The sequence below is a fragment of the Phasianus colchicus genome, chromosome 13, assembly GCF_987193195.1.
Source record: "Phasianus colchicus chromosome 13, bPhaCol1.hap1.1, whole genome shotgun sequence".
NCBI classification, from domain to species: Eukaryota; Metazoa; Chordata; class Aves; order Galliformes; family Phasianidae; genus Phasianus; species Phasianus colchicus.
In genome coordinates this window covers 17,244,847-17,268,766 of record NC_143448.1, presented here as the reverse complement: position 1 = coordinate 17,268,766, position 23,920 = coordinate 17,244,847, and the positions used below count along the sequence as shown (strand labels likewise).

Here is a 23,920-nt window from a genome sequence, read left to right as displayed (position 1 = left end):
TTAGGAGAGTTTGCATATTCCATGCATTCTAGTATGGAACAGCTGCTGTTTTTATGGAGCAAATCTGGAGAGGCTTTATATAGAGAGAAAACATTCTTGATTCAGAAAGTTATCACCATTTGAAGATCTTCCTGGAATTGAGTCTTCTCAATCTAAAATTTGAGTTCAACTTTGTGCAGAACAAACCAACCAACCCCAAATACTTCACAGGTCCACGCCCAGACCAAGACAGGAAGACACAGAAGAATACCAACACAGTGGTTTAAGCAGCTGCTGTTCTCCTCTCTCAGTCACTGAGCTGGTGTTTGAGAACACATGCCTGCACTTCAGCTGTGCCTCACCTAGAATCTCAGCTGAGATTGCAGATCACAGCAGCATTGTGCTCTGGTGCCAGGCTGAGGAGCAGCAGCTGGGGACCCAATGCATGTCCTGCTACCTTGACCACCAGGAGACCTGATTTCTGGTAGCAACATCACCAGCAAAAAGTGCTCCAAACATTTGTTTAGTGAACACTGAGTCATTTCTGAGAAAATATTTGTGTAAGCCTCAAGAAGCAGTCTGAGAACTCCAGAGAATGTGAAGACTCCTTCTAAGGAGTTTGTGAAAGGTAAGCAGGAAAAGTAAACGAGAAAAGGCTAGCTTCTTACTCAAGTCTTCACTTCTGTTACAAAATGTGAACAGGTCTGCAAATAAGAAAAAAGTCACTTCAAGTTAAAAATTAAGCTTTTATATATATTTGCTGTTGAAACGTTCAAGACTTAAACTGATCTACAAGACCAGAATCAGAATGGCATACAGAGCAAGAGAATGTAATTCCTTTTTAAACACCTAAGGAAACACCTCTATAAAACACCTATTTATTTTCAAATACTGCAGGAGAGACTCATGATTTCCTCCTTATATTAACACAAAATTCTTACGATTAAAAAAATAAACTAAAGTCATTCACACATTTGGAAGATTATTCTTGCTGAAACTATGGCTTATGCCCACAGCTTGACATGAATACAATTCAGATTTTAAAAAATCAATTAAAAAAATAAAGAGTAATAAAATAATAGATTTTTTTTTTTTTTTTTAAGCTTTGTCAATGGTTTCTGAGTTCCCCATATAGGAAATGGAGATGAAATGCTTCTTCACAACATATTTTGCCTTTCAGGACTTTGCAGATAGTAATTTTCAATGCGTTCACTGTTTTCACTACAATTTGTAACATAAGAACAGCTCTTTTGACTTCTTTTGAAAAAGAGTCTAAAAGGATTAGTGAATGCTTGCATTTCTATGCAGCCTCTAAAATCCATGCATGCCAGAGATGACGTTTTTTACTACCATATGCTCTAAGCAGCAAGACAATAGCTCACATGGGAGATAAGTTTAATTTATTAACCTGCATCACAAGTTCTCAAGGTATATGCCAGAAGTATGTTTTTCTTCCCATGTAGTATTTCTCTTTTGCAATTATTACTTTTCTATACAATATTGTTTGCAAAATATAAGAAGCCATCAGCAGAGATGCATGAAGTTGCAGAACTGCTGAAAGATTTTTCTTTCAAAGCTACAACGTGATTTCAAGCAATGCTCTGAAGAGCTGCTCCTTTTAGTAAGATTCCTGGCAATTCCCAGGAATCAGTATGTTAAGACTAGCTAAAGGCATTTTACTTATAATAGTACATATTATTATCACAGTTTACCCTGTTAATTTAATAATATACTCAAGTAAAATCTTCAGAAAACATAATTCACAGGCAGAGTTTTGTTTATAGTTGGTTCTCTTCCTTGAATGCCTTTCACTGTGTGTATTCAAATGTATTATGTTTTACAGCTGCAAGACACCAAAAAGGTTAGCACCTTTTTTATTAACACGAGGAGCAAGAGTTCAAGAAACTATTTGTAAACCGAGAGCTGAGTAAAAACCCTTGAAAGAAGTTTTAATATTTGACTGTAAAAAGGGGTCAACAGAACACACCTCTTGCTTAGTTTTTGTGGTATAACCCTGGACAGACTCTCTTGCTACCAAACTTTCCAATGCATCCTGGACGGTGCGTATCTTGTCAGACTGGATATCCAGTTGCAGGGTGAAGAAAGGTTGCAGCGTAGCAGACTCTTTAGAACTCTGCTGGTAAACAACAGATCTATGGAGAGAGACAAAACTGAATGTAAAAAAAGAGTATTTTTCAACAGTACAGAATCTTCAAGTAAGAACAAATTAGTGTCTACCTTGCTAACTCAGTTGACAGTTAAACCTGAACAAAACATACAAATACTAGCTTCAATAACTAGTACCCACTTGATTCAGTAGCTTGAATCTGCTTTAATACAAGTAAAAAATTCAGTGTGCTCTACTCCTTAGAGCACATTGAATGAAATTATTTTATTTATGCAAGGATTTAAACAATTCTGGATAAGCATCAGTCACTTAAAACTTCAAGCAAAGAAGTGCTTGGCCATGCCTTTAAAAGTCTTCAATTTGGGACACATAAAAACATATTATGATCAACTTTACTGAATTCCACCTGAGCTTTCAGATGGTTCAAACTTTATTCCGAACTGAAAAAAAAACAGTTATGTATTTCATGGCACAGTTAAAGTTGATTTATTTTAAAAAGTCTCAAAAATTGGGAACAGTTTACACATATACATTGTATAAAAACTGTAAAAACAAAGCTTTAAAATCAAGTTGAAGCTATACCTAACTGCATTCCTACCCAGGCCTCTATCTTTTGTTTCACTACTGCTAACCACAAAAATACCTCTGCTCTATGAAACACAGATACTTCTGGCAAGTATGTTAAGGAAGCCAGCTCTTATTGCAGGGAGACTTTAAAATCATCTCAGCTCACATCAAGTTTCTGAAATCATGCTTTATAAACACATGATCAGAAATGCAAAGTACTGATCCATCTCCAATTTATGTTTTGCCGTAAAAAATTACAACCAAGTCCAGATTGTGCAATTAAAACACACGATTGTTTCAGTCACTTCACTGTGTCCAGTTTTATAGCCACTTTAAATTGTTTGGTTAGATCCTGCCATATGAAATACAAACTATCCTCTGTTGAGGATTAATATTTCCTTCTCCTTCCAACATTTTCCAGACTTTGTCCACGCACTCCTCTGTACAGAAATGGGAGACTTTTGGAAAAACCATAACATTAACAACATAGGGCATGAGATAATTTTTTGTAGGGCATTCAGCTGCAGCCTTTCACAGCAGTGTGGCTTGGTGAAGATTGTTCTGTGCACTGAGATAGCTCACTCTTCAACCACATCACTGCACTAAGTGCACTTTTCCTGTTTTCCCTGAAAACTATCAAACATGACTCAAGAATTTATTTTCTTTTGAAAGCAGTACTTCCCTTAAAAAGTCCCAGCTGTTAAAAAATGTGATTTTACACAGCTGAAGAAATAGATTGCTTATTATATTCTTAAGCTTATTCTTAATTATAGTGCCCCACAAAGCTTGAAAGCAATAAGATAATTAACACAGCTGTAACTCCTGTAGGCATGCTGAGATTTCTCTCAACCATGTATAAAATGTTAACATACAGGTGTGATTACTGCCAACTCCTACCAAAAGAGCCCCTGCAATTCAGGCAAAACCCCAAAGCAGCAACACACAGTCGATGCATCTTTAGACTGGCAAATACATCTCCTTCAGAGGAAAGACAGCATATGAAAGCAGTACTATGTTTATTTCACTTAACGCTTCCTCCTTGGCTATATTTAAGGACAAAACCTTCAACACATGGCAAGAGCAGTGTTTCAGTAAACAAACCCAGCACTGTGTAAGTCTTGCTGCTTTTGGATACATTCCCCAGCCCCTTTTTAAGCTAACCATTATTTAGTGCAATGATCACTAGAAAACTGCTACCAAGTCCATGTATTAAAGATTAAATTACTAATATGGATGATATTCTGAGAAGATAATACTAATGAAAAGCTCTTTTTTCTTTTAGTTACTAGGACTGAAATGGCAAAGTTTCTTCAAAAAGTTGTACAGAAATGGATTTGACAGCAAAACCTTTATTGCACTTTGGTTTTCCATAGCTTAATTGTGGATGCCCCATCCCTGGAGGCATTCAAGGCCAGGCTGGATGTGGCTCTGGGCAGCCTGGTCTGCTGGTTGGCGACCCTGCACATAGCAGGGGGATTGAAACTGGATGAGCATTGTGGTCCTTTTCAACCCAGGCCATTCTCTGATTAATTACTTAGTAGAATAATTAGAAATGTCTATTGGTCGCAGCAAAATGCATTGTCGTCAATCTCACATACTGCAAGAGCTCTACAGTCAGCAGTATTGTTTCAGAATGATTATTTTTTTTAAATGAAAACAGGTACTGTTCTATTATATGTTATATGTTTTTTTCTTTTAGAAGTGCTATTTATGGAAGTATTTAGCAGGCCTAGAACTGGTTTGTGGACTAGCTTGTGTAACATACTTCAAATTCACACAAGCTGAAAAAGCAAAAAGGACTCTGCATACTAACAAACCAGATCCTGACAGAACTGTGCATCTGCACACTTACACTTAAGCTTCAAGCTGCTTTAAAAAATAAATTCTTTAAACAATTACACCCTGATAGGCATCTAACAGTCAAACAAAGACCCAAGGAGTGCTTAAAGTCACCCAGGCCAGAAGGTGCCAATCCACACCACATTTTCCATTCCAGGCTTTTTCCATTTCGCTCCTTCCAATTTCTGATGCTTTCATTTGGTAGATTTCTACCAACATTTCTGCATTCAATCCTTCCTATCTCCACCCTCAGCCTCAGAAGAGGAAGCTTTCCAGCATCACAACAGGAGATACTGTTTCTGCGGTAAATGGTGTGACCTAGTTTGGAGGCTAAATAAAATGGGTGTGGTGGAAGCAGACAACAGATGTCGCAGTGGACCGTGTGGTTCTGTTGCTCATTGCAAGTTTTTGCCTTTTTCAGTATTACCTCCACATTATTTGTTCTGGATTTCTACAGAAGACAGCATCCTCTACATATTCCAAATTTAATGGAATCATACATAGACCAAGATTCCAATTGTGATAAAAAATACTATGAGTGTGAACAATACCTTGGGTACATGAAGATACCATCAATGTGGAATTGCAATACATAAAATGCTTGCCTGCCAATTTTTACGGAAAATATCATTTTATTTGCCAGCTGTCTGACTCAAATCCCTAAGGAATAATTTCAACACATTTCATAGTCAGAAGGTATGAGCCCACATTATTCACACCTCTCAACTGAATATCTGGCAACACATGGAGTCAAACACCAGCAATTAAGCGTCTGCCTCCAATTTAAAAATAATTCTTCAAGTCTAGCGTTTTTGTTTCGGAATATGCTTTTAGTTATGTGTTTACATTGCTTGCGTTTTAAATTATACATTTCTCCAAACGAGTAACGAGGCATCCCTTTCAAAAAGTACTCTTTCACTATATACTTTCTGCCTTCCTCTGGAATCAGACCTGAATGTAAGTAATGGCCCACATTCTTTCCATTCCTGTACCATCTTGTAGCGATTTACATTTTTCCAAACTTCTTTTGTCTTTAACATTTTATTTATTAACTATTATACGTAACTTCTGTGCTTCTGGGAAGCACATGTGTTTAAACAACCAGAAGTTAACTATTTTTTATTATTTAAATTCTTTTCCGGACTGGGTTTAACTCTTAGCTAATCTCATTATCCACGGAGTGTGGTCACAAGAACTGGTGTACAATTTTTTGGAACTCTTTAGATGTTAACATCAACATACAAAGCATATGTTTCAAACTCCATCTCAATAAACAATTCAGGAGTTTTGTTCACTAAACAGATTCAGACTCTACAATAATTCAAAGAATCTTTTGGATCAATTTTTTTTTAAATTATTATTATTCTGACCTATCTTTGATTCACTTGCTAACAAATGCTTCATAAAAGAAATGTTCATCTTTCAAGCATGAAAAAATTGTTTTCTTCTATTGTGAAAAACAAAGCAAGAAAAGCAGAGGAAGAAATTATTTGTGAAGGCAAAGCAAGCTACAAGTTTCAACAACTTTTTAATAAGAGTACTACCTTATGTGACCACCAAAAATATCAGTTATTGGAGTCTGAACAAAGTCAGCCTGTCGAGTGACTGAGGATTTGTTGCGAGGTCCCACTTGCTCCCATTCATCTTCACTGCCTTCTCCTTGCTCATCTTGCTCCTCTTCCTCATGAACAGTCTGAACCTCAGGGCCATTTGAAACAGAGAGTTCTTAAAGTGAAGAAAAATAGTTTGGTATTTTCTTTTCAAATAAAACACGCAAACAGATACAAAACTTAAAAGGAAAATGTATATTAATTATTTTCAGAAGATAAAACATATTCAGAGATTACCCAGATTTCATAGGCCATAGACTTGAAAACATAAATGAGAATGAATATACTCCTGGCCCCCTCACATCTAGGCATATCCATGTATCAACAGAATGCAGCTCACTAATGACTGTATGTAAACAGATGCAGTTTTCTAATAAAGCTTCATATATTTTTAGTTATAAGATTATGGAGTAGAAAAATAGAAAGCGAAGTGTTACTCTGGAAGCATAATTATGGCATTATTAAATACAACTCCTTTTCTGCACAGATATTTTACAGAGAACCCAAGGCTTAGCAAATATTTTCTTTTCAAGTGCCAAGTCAGGAGGCTAAAGAAGGCTTAGCACACAGCCAGAGAACAAAATATTGAATGATCATTTTATATCATAAAAAAATTCTATCCTGCTGAAGAGAAATTGGTAACTGGTGACCTGAACTCTACACTTGGCTAAGGCTAACTGTGTTTTGTTTCATTTTCAAACGGGGACCCAAACGTAAAGCCACTGTAAAATAAGATGGCATTTTAGACTACATACAAATCCTAACACTTATTTCAAAGAAAACTTTCCTCCATCTTTGTCAGTAAGACTTCTGAAATAATTTACTATGTTGTTTTGAATTAGCCATTAGTCTAGAAGTCTACTTCCAAAAAGAGATCTTCATCAACAGTGGCAAAATGCACTTCTATTTTCAATCTACCATGGAGAGAGCCAAATCTGCAGTAAACAATTTTAACATCAAAATGAATCCTTGAAAACATGGCATTCCCAACCTCAACACCTACTCCAAAAACTTCTCTATATTACATAATTAACATAAAAATAGGGGAAACATTTCTACAGACAAATACTTGAATGAAATAAAGTTTGCAACAAAGAAAACTAACTTTCATTATGTGGAGAGAGAAGTTTCTTTAGGGTCAGCATTTCTTCATGTAGTCCATTGAGAATAAATCCCAAGTATTCTTCAGCATCCTCTTGCCTGCCCTGAATAAAATTGAAAGCATGAAAATGCCATATAATGTAAAAGCAGATAAGACATTCAACTTCTGGCCTTTCTATTAATTTTGCAAATTTATAAGCTACTTAGGTTACAGTGTTTTATGAAAGTCAAAGAATATTTAAGTTTTACTATAATATCTGTTCATTCCTACTTCAAAAAAAAAAAAACCAAAACAGTGAGTTAGTATCCTATCAGGACAGCAAATACTTAATAAATGTAAGCAAGTTTATATTTGTGCAACTTTCTTTGGAATTAACACCAACAGTTGCAATCAAGCCCAAACCAGAAGATGGTTTGAGTCATTATCTGTCATTCAAATTGAAACTAAACCTTAAGTAGTGTCTCAGCAGACCTCCACCATTCCACGCTGAAACCCAAGCAGAAACAAACAACTGCACATTTCTAAAATAAAAACCAATGTTATCTTCTCTATAAAAATAGGCCGTCCTGTTCCATGATAAACCACGATTCTGATAAACCAAACTGTGAAACTTATCTGATAAACATCTTTATACAATGTAAGACCCATGGTAGTCTAGTATAATTACAACAAACTACCAACTAGTTGATTTTAGAGATACTTTGACATAGAAACTGATGTATGTCTTTTACATTGTTCTAACGATAGCGACTGTCTTGTGATGCAACTACAGAAGTCAAAGATTTTTAAGCCACACCTTCTCTGACAGACTTGACTTGATAACTGTCAGAAGTCTATAAATATACGTAGGTTCAAAGGCAGCTCCTGGTCGGATGTCCCTCACAATTTTATCACCTAAAGCTGCAAGACAAAGAGAAGTATTTATAAGTAGCAGCACACAGAAGCTTTACTACGTTCTACTAATGATACGTGAAATAAACGTTACAGATTTTGGAACCCCAAATCATCTTTTATAAACAGTTTTATTACAGTTTCAGCCATGTAACTCAAGTTCAGGATCCTTAAGACACAATTCTTATCCACAACACTTCTCAGAAAGCAGCATTCTACACTGACTTACTCATGGTCTGGAAAACTCTAAACTCTTTTTATATTCAACACTATGAAGATCGCAAGAATATCTATAACATCACACACACACAAAAATAATTCTACTTCTAAGCATGTTTTTTCTATTTAATTCTTTTGCTTTAAAGTGTTTATTATTTAATGGATCACTTTTCCTTCCTGCAAGAATAAAAATGAGAAAAAAAACCCAACCAAGAAACAGCATGACCCATCTGACATAAAAGTTCAACCTAATGCCAATAAACAGCATCAGAAAAAATACTTGAACACTAAAACACAATTAAAATGACCTAGAAGTAAAGTAAGTTGCATAAGACAGTAAGATTTGTTTTACAGAAACAAAACTTTAAAACAACAAACCACAGAAATGTCTGAACTGTTTGGAAATCACTGGAGCAACCAAGTCCTCATGGTATTTTCTTATAATGTTACATAAACACATTCCTGAAACTAATTTTTATTTCTATAAGTTTGCAATATAACAGACTTGGTTTAGAACAAAATAATGAAACTTATAAGAATGTACTTACATTGAAAAATATTGAAAAATACTCTATTCCTCACTATACAGCTGTCATTGACCTTAAACATATATCATCAAGAACGATATACTTTCAAAGTTTTCACATTGCTATAGTACACACATAGGATGCAGAAGAATTCAAAGCCATTGTCTGCAGGCACTCCCTAACTGCTGAAGAGATTTACTATGGTCCTTCCTTGTTCTGAAGTCATGTGTGTGTTGAATAGTTAAGAAAACACAATTGAGCAAGCTGTTAAACAAAACAGCTGGAAATGCATAAGGAAGGAAATGGAATAAACACAGTGAATACCAAACAATTTTGTTAGGAAGGGTATGTTCTCAGAAGACATACTAACAATTAAACAAACCCTTAAATAAAGCCCTATTCTTACTGTGCTTGCACATTTGGTCTACCAAACATAAGGCCTAACACACATGATTTCTTTATACAAAGCACCAATAAAGAAAAACAAGCCACTGGCAGGAAACTAAATGCAAGATGGCAAGAAAACCTAAAGGGCTGAAGACCCACAAGGAGGATCAAGCATCAGTATTTAAAGGTCTGAAGTACACCACACAGTACGGATCCCTACCCCAAAACTTTCCAATTGTGTTTTTAAAACCTTTTTTTCCCCCCTCCTCCCACTCACCTTGTTTTGCTTTAGGAGGTACAGGCATATTAGTGAACTCATTCATTAAACGAACACTGAAACAGAACGGAAGGAACAACTACACATGAGCAGCATGTTAAGACTTAAAGGGAAAAATAATAAGATTAGATCATTTTTATTACTGACAGCCAAAAATCCTAGACTACCAATACAGAAATCCAAATAAAGTTCAGACAAAAGCTAACCAGACCATTGCTAACATGCTGAGATGGGAAACCAGTTCTCACAGCTCACTTTTGCACACAGAACACTAATTAAAAACTACACTAAAGCAACAGAAGTATCTGCCTTCACAACTCAAATATAAAATACTAAGTTTATTATGAAAGCCAAGTGTCATTAAAAAAAAACAACAGTTTTCTGTATGTATAATAGCATTCATCAACTACAGCAAGCAATCATTTCTTACATAATTCTTAATGAGCTTAATCAGATCACAGAATTATTATTATTTTTTTTTTAAAGGAGCTACTTACAAACTGTCTATCATTGGTGTTGATGTACACGGCCGCTGTGATTTTGAATACATTGGAATGGACTTCATTAAATGATACATTGGAGGGCAAGCAACCAAGGCTTGCAGGGTCTATGCAGTGGCATTAAGGAAATATTCAGAAAGCAACCTGTGTATTAACCAAATATTCAATCATATTCAAGATTATACGCAAACTTAATTCTTAATCCACTAACTACAGTGGAAACACTGGACAGTGGTATACTTCCTTCAAGTACAAAAGAACCACTTCAGTCAATGTACAAAAAGTAAACATAACAAGAACACACAAGCTGGTCAGGAAACAATTGCAGTTCTGAACTATTTAGACAGAGGTATGAGACACTGTTAAGAAGACTGCAACAGCTGCAGGGAACCCTGGATGCTGGGCTCAGTGATCCAACAAGCCCCCGGATTTTGTAGATGCTGACATTAAACACCTGAACAGCAGTACAGTATGTGAAGACAAAGGCTTTTCTAGAAAACTTACCAGATCAAACCAGGAAAAAAAATAGCAAAATTAAGCACATTTTTATAAATTAATTTTCCCAAGTTAAGGATACGGCATTGATGTAGCACCAGTTTCCTTTGTTGATCAGCCCTCGAGGTTGCAAAGACACTGGTTTATGTACTAGTTTTACATTTTCCAGTAATTCTGCAGAATAAGAAACGGTACATTTAGCATCAATTAAATGCACATGCTAGCAATCAAAACAAATATTTGCTGAGGCATTACAAAATAATACACATCCGTCAACAAGATTCCCAGAAACTTTAGCAAGTAAAGCTGATATGGAAACATCAGCTTACAGATTTCAGTAGACATTATCTTATGGCACAAATATCTTAAGTGCAAACAGCATAGACATATTAGCATACCTTTCTGAACAGTGTTTTATTTACTGCTTCTAAAACCGAGAGGATTATATGATAACATAGTTCTTACTGTTTTCACACTTTTGAATAGATCAGCAGTGGCAGAAGTTTAAAAATGAGAAATCACAGCACCTAAGTTTAAGTGAGTCACAGTTAGGGAATGGAAAGCAACCAGGGGAGCTTTTCCTAGAAGTCTGACCTGTTGTTTGGTTAATTAAATAGAACTTGTTCAAGGAAAATATTGGATTTGGCACATTTAAAGTTTGGGAAAGATGGACAAGCAGCATGCTCAACTACATACACACACACAAAAATAATCAAATAATCATAGCAATTCCCTACGGGGAAGATTATTTGGTTTTATAATAAACACAAAGGCTTCTAAAGTTTTTCACACCGAGGGTGGTGAGGCACTGGAACAGGTTGCCCAAGGAGGCTGTGGATGCCCCATCCCTTCAGGCATTCAAGGCCAGGCTGGATGTGGCTCTGAGCAGCCTGGTCTGCTGGCTGGTGATTCTGCACATAGCAGGGGGTTGGAACTGGATGAGCACTGTGGTCCTTTTCAACTCAGGCCATTCCATGACTCTAAAGCCATCATACTACACACTGCATGAACTTAAGAGCCGACACCATTCAATAGAAGGCATAAAGCAATAACCAAGTGGAGCAGGTAGCAGAATCACAAAGCCCATGTCTTTCTGCTTCCACTTTCTAAGACTGTGGTACCTGCTGACAGTGATTCTGATTAAAACCAGAAGACAGATCTCAGTGCTCTGTTATACACAGAACCTGGCACCTGAAAGGGCGCACAGCACAGCTACAGATGAAAACTCTTCCACACTGAAACACATTTGCCACGAAGTTATTAACACTCAAGTATTTCAAAATACATTACTAATGCTGCAAAGTTTTAAATACGCTGTCCACATCACTCAATCTTCTTAATTAATCACTGTTGAAAATTAGGACAAAGACAATGAGAATGACTCTTACATAACATCAACAAATACCTTTTCAGGTTAAATGTATTTTTCTTCATCTCCTGTCACACCGAATAAAAATATTACTATGACTTTAGCATCCTCTTGTGGTCATAAAATCACTTTCTAAACAATGTCTAAAGCAACTGCAGTGAGTTTCCTTTCAACGCAAAGATTTTTGTTTTTCATGATTACATTCCATACCACATTTTCATACCACATCTAAAATTAGGCAGTAATATAAACAAGAGCATCATAAGAAGGCAAAATACACTTACAATCATGAGAAAAGTTTCTTGAAGTGTCAGGACTGACTATAAAGCACACATCACTAACCAGGATGTGTGCTTTATAGCAAGGAATAGCTTTATAACCAAGGAATTCACATCCCTTTTGTTGGTACATAATAATGAAACATGGCTTTGGTTTGAAAACAAACGTAGAACAATGTTTCCACTGAATCTTTGTGACAGATGAAGCAATTCTTGCCTTATTTGCTACAGTCTTGGGAAAGCAATGAATCACTGTAGTCTTCACGAATTTCTTTCAGATATTTGATGTTAGAGCCACTGTCACTCCTACAGTTTCTTCTGAAAGAAATAAATCCAAATTTTCCATGCTTGCTGAAACAACATGGTTTCTGAATGTTACTTCTCTCCTCCACAACTGCATCTCCCTACAGAACTAAAGCCTGAGGATGTGCCAACTTCTTCATCAAGTCCCCAACAGTAACAACAGAGTTCTAAGAGCCATCTTCAATCTTTTCTACATAAACTGGTATTAACACAAACTGGGAATATAATTTAGTCTTCTTCAACTTTACTAGGGACACGTATGAACTCCCTAGAATTTACAGATCCTCTTATTCCCTACTACTATTACCAACTATTTTTCCTTCATACTGTCTGCATGCATTTGATTTGTGTTCTGACGCATCCTTTTTTTGTGTAGTGACAAAATACCATTAACAGGCTACTTTTCTTCATATTTCTGCAGTTTCAGTTGGAAAACAATCACATTATCTTTATTGGATTTTACCTTTTAATTTAAAAATTAAATTAAAATTAAATTATTAATATTTTAATTAATTAAATTAAAACTCCAGATTTATTCAAGTTTTAACTGCTTGTGTTCTTCATGTGAAATTCTGCCTGAAGCAAAACAAACTTTATATGCACTGTTGATTCCATCACCTACACAACAGAAACACTGCAAGGAAATGGGACTTACAATATCTTCTTAGATTCCCTCACTGAAATTTTTCCTACTTACACAATTAAGTGACCATCCCTTGACTCCTTGCCAGATACACACATCTTAGCCACTTACTAAAACTAACTCTTCAGTAATTTTTCCCCAACAAAGAGTAACATGAAGTCTATTCAAGTGTTTTACCTACTAGCCCTGATTCTCACCTCTTTATCCCGTGAGCTTTCATTCACATTTGAGGATTAAGAAGCCGCAGACTTCTGCAGGCTGAATCAAATAGCAGCAAATTAATTTCAAGGTGCCTGTGAACCATTAATCCCCCTGTAATCACTGGTGAAATTAATCTGTCTGTGGAAAAGACATTTGTGTTCTTGTGTCTCAAGCACCTGTTCAAAAAAAAGCTGTACAGAAGGGCCTCAGCTCCAGCAGACGACTTGCTACTTTTGCTTGTTGAACAAAATTCATACCTGATTTGTACTTCTTTATGTATAAGCAAAGCACTCGATGTACTTCTTTCCAAGCAAGACTAGCATTAAATTAAAAAAAAAAAAAGAAAGGAAATGAAGAAACTCCCCTCTTTCCACAGAGCAAGGCACTGTATACATGGAATGCAAACTGTCGAGTAAACATTTTATAGTGAAATCAGTTGCATGTGATCTAGAGTATAATTCCTGCCTAAATTAACCACAATGAGAAGATGGATTCCTTTCACAGGAAAAGGATTGATAATCATACTGTTCATCTTCAGCAGTGAAGGTATAAAAGAAAACTGCATAGAAATACTGCTATTTCAATATACTAGAGACAAAAGAAAAGGCGCTGCTCCCACCTGGTGGCAAAAAACTGTACAGAAACAATCAATGCCTACGAAGTTAAAGCTGCAGCAACCCAGACAAGCTTACAACTGTGGTAAGCAGTCTTTCTGTTACGGTTGCCACAAAATAGTCTTAAGATTCATCACCATCTGACAGCTGAAGTTTCTGAGAGCATGAAGTACTCTGCATACACAGGTTCTTACAAACCACCATCTGTACGTACACATACTTTCATACAGTCAACTGTGTTTGTGACACCCAAGTGAAAGAGACAGAATTAGCTTTCCTCTCAACAGACAGTCGTAAACTGTGAAACCATTATTGAGTGAACAAGTGGATGAGGCAGGTACACGCTGCAGGCTGTTCTGAACAGAAATCTCCACATCAGCTTCCAGTTGCAGTAGAAGAATGAGCTTCATCTTGATGTTGTCACATATGAGCTGCTGCTGTGCTTGTAAATTAACTTCTGGCATAAATCAGTGGGATTTCACACAAGGTTTTCCACATGAACTATTTCACAATTTCTAAATAATTTTTTTTGTGTAGTGACAAAATACCATTAACAGGCTATTTTTCTTCATATTTTTGCAGTTTCAGTTGGAAAACAATCACATTCATGTTCTAGTATTTCTCATTACAACCACAGACAATACCAACAGTCCAAGCCTTTATATCACACAATCTTCCTGAATGTACCCTTTGGACAGTTGCTTATGATTACCCTTTTAACAGGCAATGATAGCACTGTTTCTGAATAAAACAATATACTTTCAAATGGTTAAAGATAATTCTTCAATATTTGGAAGACGGATCATTCCAACAGCACATCAATAAATCCAATGACTGTCTCCTGAATTGGAATTTTTGAAGCAGAACCTGTTTAACCATCACACTTATGCTACTGTAAGCAATCAGGAATTTCAGCTACTTCGGTATAAATACATTAACACATTTTGCTGCAAGGCATTATACACGATCTGTACTGGATAATATGACACAAGCTTTTCTAACATGCCCTCCCATTTACAATATCACATAGCTGAATGCAGCTAGCCTTTTTTTTTTTTTTTTTTAGAAATCAGAGATCATTTGAGCACACTGTTTGAAAAGCAGCAGTACTTTTACTGCACCAGGCTCAAATGATAACATCTTGTAATATTTACTCAGCTAAACAGCTTATTTAAGTTACACCTTCCATAGCTGCATTGTAACAGTCACCCCAAGAACCTTCTCTATCAATACTGTACACTCCTGTTTACAAGCAAAGTGAATAGTACTCTTCTAACTGTAACATCTACTCGTGTGTAGTAACTATACCTGCAATCTTTATGGCTACAGGATCCTCTGAAACTGGAACAGGCCCCTCTTTGACTTCAACCTGTTTTTCAGGGACCAGAGTAGATGTGGCAGGAGGGGTATACTTAGTCTCAACATAGACCACAGATGTGGAAGCAGAGGGCTTGGAATTGTGAAAAAGACTAGCCCACGATTTCGCAGGCTGATTAACAGGGACTGATCCTGCAACCGTGGCTGTTGCCTCAGTAGTAGGTGAAGCTTCCTCAGGCTTAGCTTGGTCTGAGTCAGTGCTTTCCACAGTGTGCAATTCTACCCCATTGGCAGCTGTGTCCTCACCAGAGGATTCAAGTGTTTGTCCATTAGTAACGCCATGACTTTCAGTAGTATCAGTACCAGCATAAGGCTGTACAACAGCTGTCCTTAAAGGGCTATCTCTGCCAGTCTCTGAGGGGATGCAAAACTGTTCAGAATTAGTAACCCTGCATACCTCAGGCTGCCCTGCAGTCCTGGTATTGTCTAGTGCGCTAGAAACAGAATCATCAGAAACAGCTTCGTGAACGAAGTCCACAGAATTGTCCGGGCTGTTGCAAGTCCTTGGTGTGGCCAGAGAGGGGATGTCCCCCGTCAGTTCTGTATCCTCAGTGCTGTTAAGTCCCGAGGAATTTGCGTGGCCATTTACAAGAGCTTCTGTGGGAGCCATGCCATCACTGACATCTTCCAAATAACTGTAGTATCCAGGGGGTCTTTTTTTCTTCTTTTTACGCTCCCTCTGTCCAAGGCCTCCAGACAAGCCGTCATTATCAGCATTAGAACCACTATCCAGAGTGAGGGTTGGGTCAGAGAACTGGCAGTCAATTGAGTTGTAGTTTGTTTCACCGAGACTGTCATCAGGGGTTTTCTGAGCAGGTGCACAACTGAGAATGAATTCTGGAGCCTGAGGATTCAGAGTGCTTGAAATACTGTAGTCGGTGTTATTTAGTACAGAAGATTCCGTTTCAATGACTTCATTAACACCAAATTCAATTCTCTGATACTCCTCCCCTGAATAAAAGAAAGTAAACCTGAGTTACTGAATGACATCCATCAGAAAAACACAAAAAAAAAATCAAGAAAAAAATATATTTTCTTGCAACTCAGAAAACAAGCGGCCCTCCCTCAAACAAAAACCATTCTTATTCTTTGTGTCAAGCCTAAAGACCATTTCTGAAACATCATTTTCCTGAAATCTATGGAGCCTTTCTTAAGCTGAGTTTGTAATTTTCAAAACTGCTGCACTGTTCATGCAAGGAGCACCTGTTAAACTGGCCCACTAAGAGCAACTAAAACCCAGTGACATTAGCAATATTCTGAATTAATTACTGAGCAAGTGCACACAGAATATGGTGCAATATTTAACCCCACATTTCTTCCAAAGCCAGCTTTTTCCACAGAAAACTAGAAAGCACAAGCCTTTAAAAACTATCTCACACTTTTTCTTTTCCCTGGCATGTAAAGATTTATTATAATCATCAGTAACTGAAAAATACTTTTAATTGTATGGAAACAATGTGATTGCAGCTTTTTGAACTCTCTGCTCATCAATAACTTATCACATTTTACGCCAGCCAAATCCATGGCTATGACAATGTGATGTATTTCTCATCTTGAGATCAGTCTCATATAACACATAAGCCCCAATGTAAGTCAACATTCAACTCATATGTACAGCCAGTGCTGAAAAATTGCTGGGTTACGTTTTATAAATTCATTCTGACATCATCCTTAAAGAAATGAGACAAATACTCCCATAGTAAGCTGCAATATCACTATATATTGTCAGTCACGAAGCAATGCAATTTCATGGAACTCAGTTCTACAATGCATGTGCTCCAACTACTAACTTATTTATAACTAACTAATTCCATGAAGAGATAAAATTAATGAAATTTTGGCATCTCAGAATTGTTAAAGGTAAGCCCACGTTGTAGTGCTTGCTGGTCATTTAGTTTTGCAGGTCTTTCTATGATACAAATGTCACTGCTTCAAGGATATTTTTACATCTTATGCTCCCTCAAAAGATGTGAAGCTAAAAATCACATCTCAAACTTCTAAGACTGTTATCTGTTATCTTCCTATGGAAGGACAGTGTCTGCAGAATATTTTGATACATAACTGTCAACAAAACAGTTCCAAAACCTTTCAAGTGCAATCTAGAAAAGTCAGCTGAGAAAAATAGTAACTGAAAAAAAATAATGGTGAAACGTACAGATTTATATAATTCCAAATGAAAAGTAACACACATTCAATGTGTGCTGAGGTCTGATACATGCAATAACAATACTACAAATTAACCAACAAAAAAAAAATCAAGTAATAATATATCATTTTACATTATCAATATCAATTCACACATTTTCAAATATAATTTCATGCCAATATAAAAACGTAAATACAAATGTTAATTGCTTTTCTCTCAATGCTTTATTAACCAAATGAGAAGTAAACACATCTGATGTCTCAATCTTGCTGCCAGTTAGACCGAAGGAAACTTGCAAAGAGAGAGAAAAGCCACCCCATATCAATTTGATTACTTTCCTAAATGATGCTAACAAGATCCTGAACTTCAGACCTGGTTAGCTCTCCCCACACACCTGAGTGAATGCATTGTCCAACACCATGCCTGTCAAGCCACCTTTCACCAACTAATTCTGCAATCACTGCCTGTCACCACACAGAAGAGAGGGCTTAATTCTCTCTAAAATCAGCAGCTCAGAGGCAGGGAGGTGGAAAGATGCTGCTGATATCCACCTAAGAGGGAAGGGCTGGGAGATGTCAGGCATCACCTCACTCTGCTCAGCAGCAGCAGCACTAACTGGCTCACCAGAGCTATGCACAGGCTGACTCTGCACACAACCAGTCACTGCTTTGTTTGCTTGCAAATGCAGGGCATGGGTTTTAGGGGACACAGGACACCAATCCACACGGTAACTATTGCTGAATAGTTCATCTGCTTCTGTAGTAACTTGTTAGTTCACATACAAACTGAGAGCTAGTTCTCTACCACTGGTGAGATGTACTCAACGACAGTAAGAATGAATGATGCGCATTTCAAATTCCTACCAATTTCAAGTGATCTGGGACTTCTGTTTCTTCTTCAAAATCTCCGTTTTAAAAAAGAACAGTAATTGCTTTGAAAGAAAGACAGGGGTTTCCTTTTGTGAGTTAAGTCTACGCAGCTAAAAGTAACAGGTCTCAGGTCTATCCTCCTTGCCAGCTCCTCCTGTAAGCCTCCAGTACCTGCGCTGCCCAAAACTAACCTGGCAAAAAAATAGTCCAAGAGAGTATTTTCTTCTGTACTGGCAGACTAATCAGCTTACCATGGACTAGACAATCACAAGAGCCAACCCAGGGCAAGAAGAGAGCAGAAAACAAAACATCGCTTATCACTGCAGCAGGTTAATTTAGCTGAAGGCGCAACATGAACTCGGTTGGACAAAATCTAGCCAAGAGCATAACTGATATTCTAGCATTAAATACAAATTAGGAGATTGCAAGCAAGGAATTTAACTTCACACATTACAGCAGGAATTAAATAATAAGCAGCAATAGCTACCCTATAGTTAGTCTACAGGCTGCCTGGCAGAAGCTCATTTGCCAAAAGATCGTGTGAAACACCTCTGAAAAATGAGAGGTAATTTTTTTCTATTTGTTTTGATTTTCCACTTGGCTTCTGGGCAATTTTGTTTCAATCTAGTTCACAGTACAATTGGTGAACGGACTGAAACAGATGCATCTGTCAGGAACAACACCACAGCATATTGAAACAAGTATCAACAAATGTTCCCAGGACAAAGTCTATGTACAATAACCAAAGCTGTGAACACTTAGTACTAATTAGTCTGAATATTAAGAGCTTCAGCTGTGATTCAATTATTCCTAGTAAGTATTAACAAGTCTTCTAATTATGTAATAAAATTAAATACTGAGATAAGTAGAAAAAATTAGGCTACGGGGTGACAACGTGGTCAGTACGTGTCGTCTCAATGTAATTACAAATATTCTGCATAAGCATAGCATTCCATTTTAGTTGCCACAGCTTCTTCTGCAGCCACCACAGCGATAATATGCATGCACAGTACAGTGCAAGCCCATTAAAAGACACTTCTCAGGCAAAACCTAATTCACTGTCATTACCTAATCTCAGGGTTGGGAGGGACTCTCTCAGGATCTAGGAATGATCTGAAAAACATTTGTACAAACCAACTTTCTGTACAGCTTGTTAACATCAAAATCTATGGTTTAAATCCATAGTTAGACAAAACAAAGTATGACTGGGCAACCCTGCCACTGGTACCAGTTTGGACCACCATAAAGCCCTTTTAATGAACTTGTCAAGCTCCTACTTAAACTTACTTGGGATCCTAAAACTAGTCTTACACTACATATAAAGCTGCCTGATTTTCAGTAGTGCTTCACATATGTTTTCAAGCAGGGCCTCTTTTATAACTATCTTATTTACTTTTAAATGCAAGGCCAAAGTTGCTAAGCGTAACAACTCATTTTAAACATGTGCATTTAGTCTTCATAAGTACTTCTGAGAAACGTCCAGTTAAACATTTGGATTAACTGGAAGAAGTTCTAGATGACATCTGTATCATTCTCATATGTCTGGGTAAATCTCAGCTTCGTTTACGTTCCCTAAGGTTCACAGAAGAAACTCCAGTAGTTTCTTCTGTACAAGTTCACCAGCAAGCTCCAGCATTTCACAGTTTTACAGTTACATTCTACACTATTTGAGCAGGATGTTAAGATTGTGGCAGCACAACTGAGAAGTACATCCACGCTGATCAGCTGATGTTTAACACAACATCTCCAAATAGTCCCATACAACATATGGGCTTAAAAAAAGTAACATGATGATACACTGCTGAGTTCTAAAGAAAAATAATTAAAGAGAACCTGTAGTAGTTTTAGGGAAAGTTTCAAAACTATGTTTTCAGAAGTGGATGTTGAATTCTGACCATGAAGAAACTTACCTGTGGACTTAATGCCGCATGAAACTGTTTCATTGTAAGGGGGAAGCTGTATAAAGAAATGAAATAAATTCTCATTAGTAACCATTTCATTTGAAACATCTGAATACCTTAAGAATAACCCACTGTTAAGGTCTAATTTTCTGAGAGTGTGTCTTGAACTCATGGTTCTATATTTAGAAAATCCTGTACTGTAGCTTCAAGTGTCCTTGCAGATTACCACCATTACTGAAAGATAAAGATTATCTTGGTTATACATCATAGGCTCATCAACTTCTAAACCACTTCATCTCACAATATCAAAATCCTCCTTCATCAACTAACTCACTACAATTTTAAAAACAAGAAAAAAAATCTTCTTTTCAAGCAAAAGCTGAAGCAAAGATAGACCATATTACTCAAGAAAAGATAAAAATCGAGCTTTGCACAAAAGGTTTGGGTGAATATCTTCTGACTCTCAACCTGGTCCAGCTACTAGCTGAAACTCTTCAAGGGTAACATTCTACCTAATGTCAAAGTAATTACATTTCACAAAAACAAGTACTTCTGATGATCAACCTAAGCATACCATAATCCCAGCACACGGAAACCATCTGGCATCGTTTTATGGACTTAAAGATTGACTGAACCTTTTCTATTGTATAATCAGAGGTGGGCCATTTCTAATCCCTCCATTGCCTCCCCCCAGACTTCCCCAGCAGCTGAATGCCTTCTCTTGTGCCTGCCATAAACTGGTTGCCACTGCTACATAGCAGCCCCACAGCTGCCTGGAGAACAGCTGAACTCTTTCTCTAGTGGGACACATGGGGCAGTTTGATGGGGTTATAACATTGATCTAACAGCATAACAAGTTTCAAATGCATCCAGTGAAGTCTTTGCTTTCACAGAACTGAAAATCCTTCCAGACTACCTATTTAAAGCACTGTGGACAATGGTGTATCAGAGGTAGCTAGAAAATACTTCTATAACTGCATTATTAGCAAGCACATAACAAGGATGCATATTGTAAAATCCATCTGTAAACAACAGAACATCTTAGTACATCAAATTTCCACATCAAAAATCAAAATGAAAGAGAGGCTCCAAGCTGTTAAGAACCTATTATCCAAATCAGCACTGAACACAGATTATATGTATTTTTTACAGTTAAGAAAAAAACTACAATTTAAATCTACGCTCATCATCCACAATGAAATTTGTAATTCATTCCTTTTTCTGATTCCAATGGCTTACTAAAATAGCAAGTGAAAAGAAAGACTAAAAAGTACAATAGCCCACCTACTGGTCACTATAAATATCTGGTTAATCACCAGCATGTGTACAGAAGAGATTTCAGAATTTCCTTGTTTCGTGCAACTGGGTCATCTGAATAAATTCAGCCAAATGATATCTGAGAGAACGCATGTTCAAAAAGTTACTTCAGAAGAGAATTATAGACAACTTTTAGCTTTAATTAGTCTCTTGCCTCTGACAAGGCAAGTAAGGACTTGTAGGTAAGTAAGGGACTTCAGAAGGACAACAGCAGCAACAGGTGCTGGGATTCCCAGGGCTGGCACTGCCCTCAAACAGAATGTATGTCAAACACCACTTCAGTTTTATAATCTAGCTCTTCTTTTCCATCATCCAGATAATTAAAACATTGAAGTGAACCAGATCAAGGACAAATTTAAGGAACATCGTTCATCAGTTCTTGTTTTTGACAGCTAAGCAGCAAGCAGTACCCTTGAGACAGGTATCTGAAGCAGCCTTGCTTCATTTTACACTGAAGATTCATGTTTCCTCAACATACTTTGTGAGAGTAGCTCTAAAGAAGCCCAGATCCGACACTTTCATGTTAGGAGACCTGCTATGTGACACAAACATCACGCTGTTGTTACCGTATTTAATGGTGGGGAAACAGTAATAAGAACCAGAGGAAACATTGTACCTGAAGATCTGTTCTACACTGCTTCCCACCTTCCAGAGAAGACAACTTCTACTTGCCTTTCGGGATAGTTTTATCTTTCGATTTCTGACCCACAGCCTCTAAGCACTTTTATTGCTGTTAGAGGTATATTACACTAGTTATACATTCTCATTTCTCAGATCTCATGCACAGCCCTTTTGTTTTTAGAGTAGGTTTGATAATTAGAGTTTCATTTGAAAATACTTAAAAAAAACACACAAAAAAGAACTTCAAAAGGCTCAAAAGATTTAGAAGATCACCTTACTCACAACTAAGAACACTCCTGAAAGTTATCTACATTCACCTCTTAAGAAATAGGAAAGAAAAAGGCAATTAAATGGAGGTAATAGGGATGAATAACTCATCTTCCACATCTCATCGCTACATTGTCAGCTACTGCAGCTCTGAAAGATAACAGGAAGAAGGCAGAATAAATCCATTTCTTATTTCTAAAAATTGACTTAACATCCACAGACATGAAAAGACGACTCCTGTTAAATATCTTCAGTTTATCATTCTCTTAGCTTGCTAATTTACAAAGACTGCATAGTTATATTTCAAATATATGCCAAGAGGTGCAGCTTTAAAATGTTGATAAGGAAAAGTAGATCTTACCTCAACAGAGCAACGTGGAGTCACAAAGAACTGATTAAACTCATCAGGGCTGAACTCCCCAAAAATATACTACAAATAAAAGAGAAAAAAAAGATTCTTGTTAAAGAAGGACTTACATTCTGTGCAATTCATATATTCATAGTAAAGTGCCATTTATTTTAAGATACTGGCAAACAGAATGGCTCACATGTTCAAAGCCACAAACTTACCTGTTTGCATCTCAGCCCTCACCCTCCCTAAGTCTTTAGCAAACTATTTCAGCCACCAAAACTCTACACAATGCATTTTCCTTCAGACAAGAGAGGCATCCACAGCAGGAGTTCCAGTGCAACCCATGACCAATTCTAAGCCAACAAACAGTGAGACACTGGAGTTGTGTCAGCTCAGATACGCCCCACACAGGATCAGTTTTACCTTCTAGAACAGCACAGATTCCTACACATCATGCCACTTCCCTGAGCAATACTATTACTGAGACAAGTTTAGATGAAAAAGTCACATGGAGATGAGACGGGATCTCGCTTTCTTATCCATATATATTACCATGGATATTACATAAACCAAAATACGTATGGCAATGTAAAAATACTCCCAAAATTACCAGATTACAGTAGTGAAAAGCTAAACTTCATTACTCCAAGGAATTCACAAAAATTCTTTTTAAGACAAAAATTAAGCTTGCTTCCGAGCAGAATCGCACAGAATCACAGAATAGCCCAGGTTGGAAGGGACCTCAAGGATCACCAATCTCCAACCCCGCTGCCACAGGCAGGACCACCAACCTCCACATTTAATACCAGACCAGGCTGCCCAGGGCCCCATCCAACCTGGCCTTGAACACCTCCAGGAACGGGGCATCCACAGCCTCTCTGGGCAGCTGTTCCAGCACCTCACCACTCTCGTATAAAGAACTTCTCTCTGTCATCCAATCTAAAAATTACAGCCAATTACAGTTTGGCACTTAACTATGTTTTTCAGAAATCAATAAATCTACACCCCCTCATAAACATGGGCATCAGCTTGCAGAGCATGCCAAACAGCAATCAATGATGTCAATGGCAACTCGCAAGGTAGAGCAGGAATAATGCTTGGAGGAGAGCCTGGTCTTCTACGAACACCAGATTTGGGAATA

The 23,920-nt window shown here is 37.2% G+C and overlaps 1 protein-coding gene across 1 annotated transcript in view; it reads right to left on the bottom strand.

Annotated features, from left to right (window-relative positions):
- The window catches only part of USP10 (ubiquitin specific peptidase 10), a 45,011-nt gene that overhangs the window by 5,825 nt on the left and 15,266 nt on the right, over positions 1-23,920 (bottom strand). The window contains exons 2-11 of the mRNA XM_031615467.2: positions 22,789-22,857; positions 20,232-20,277; positions 15,238-16,257; positions 10,604-10,695; positions 10,024-10,133; positions 9,527-9,582; positions 8,022-8,125; positions 7,229-7,328; positions 6,058-6,238; positions 1,967-2,132 (exon numbers count right to left, since the gene is read on the bottom strand). Coding sequence (XP_031471327.2) covers positions 1,967-2,132; positions 6,058-6,238; positions 7,229-7,328; positions 8,022-8,125; positions 9,527-9,582; positions 10,024-10,133; positions 10,604-10,695; positions 15,238-16,257; positions 20,232-20,277; positions 22,789-22,857 — 1,944 coding nt within the window. The remainder of the gene's footprint in view (positions 1-1,966; positions 2,133-6,057; positions 6,239-7,228; positions 7,329-8,021; positions 8,126-9,526; positions 9,583-10,023; positions 10,134-10,603; positions 10,696-15,237; positions 16,258-20,231; positions 20,278-22,788; positions 22,858-23,920) is intronic.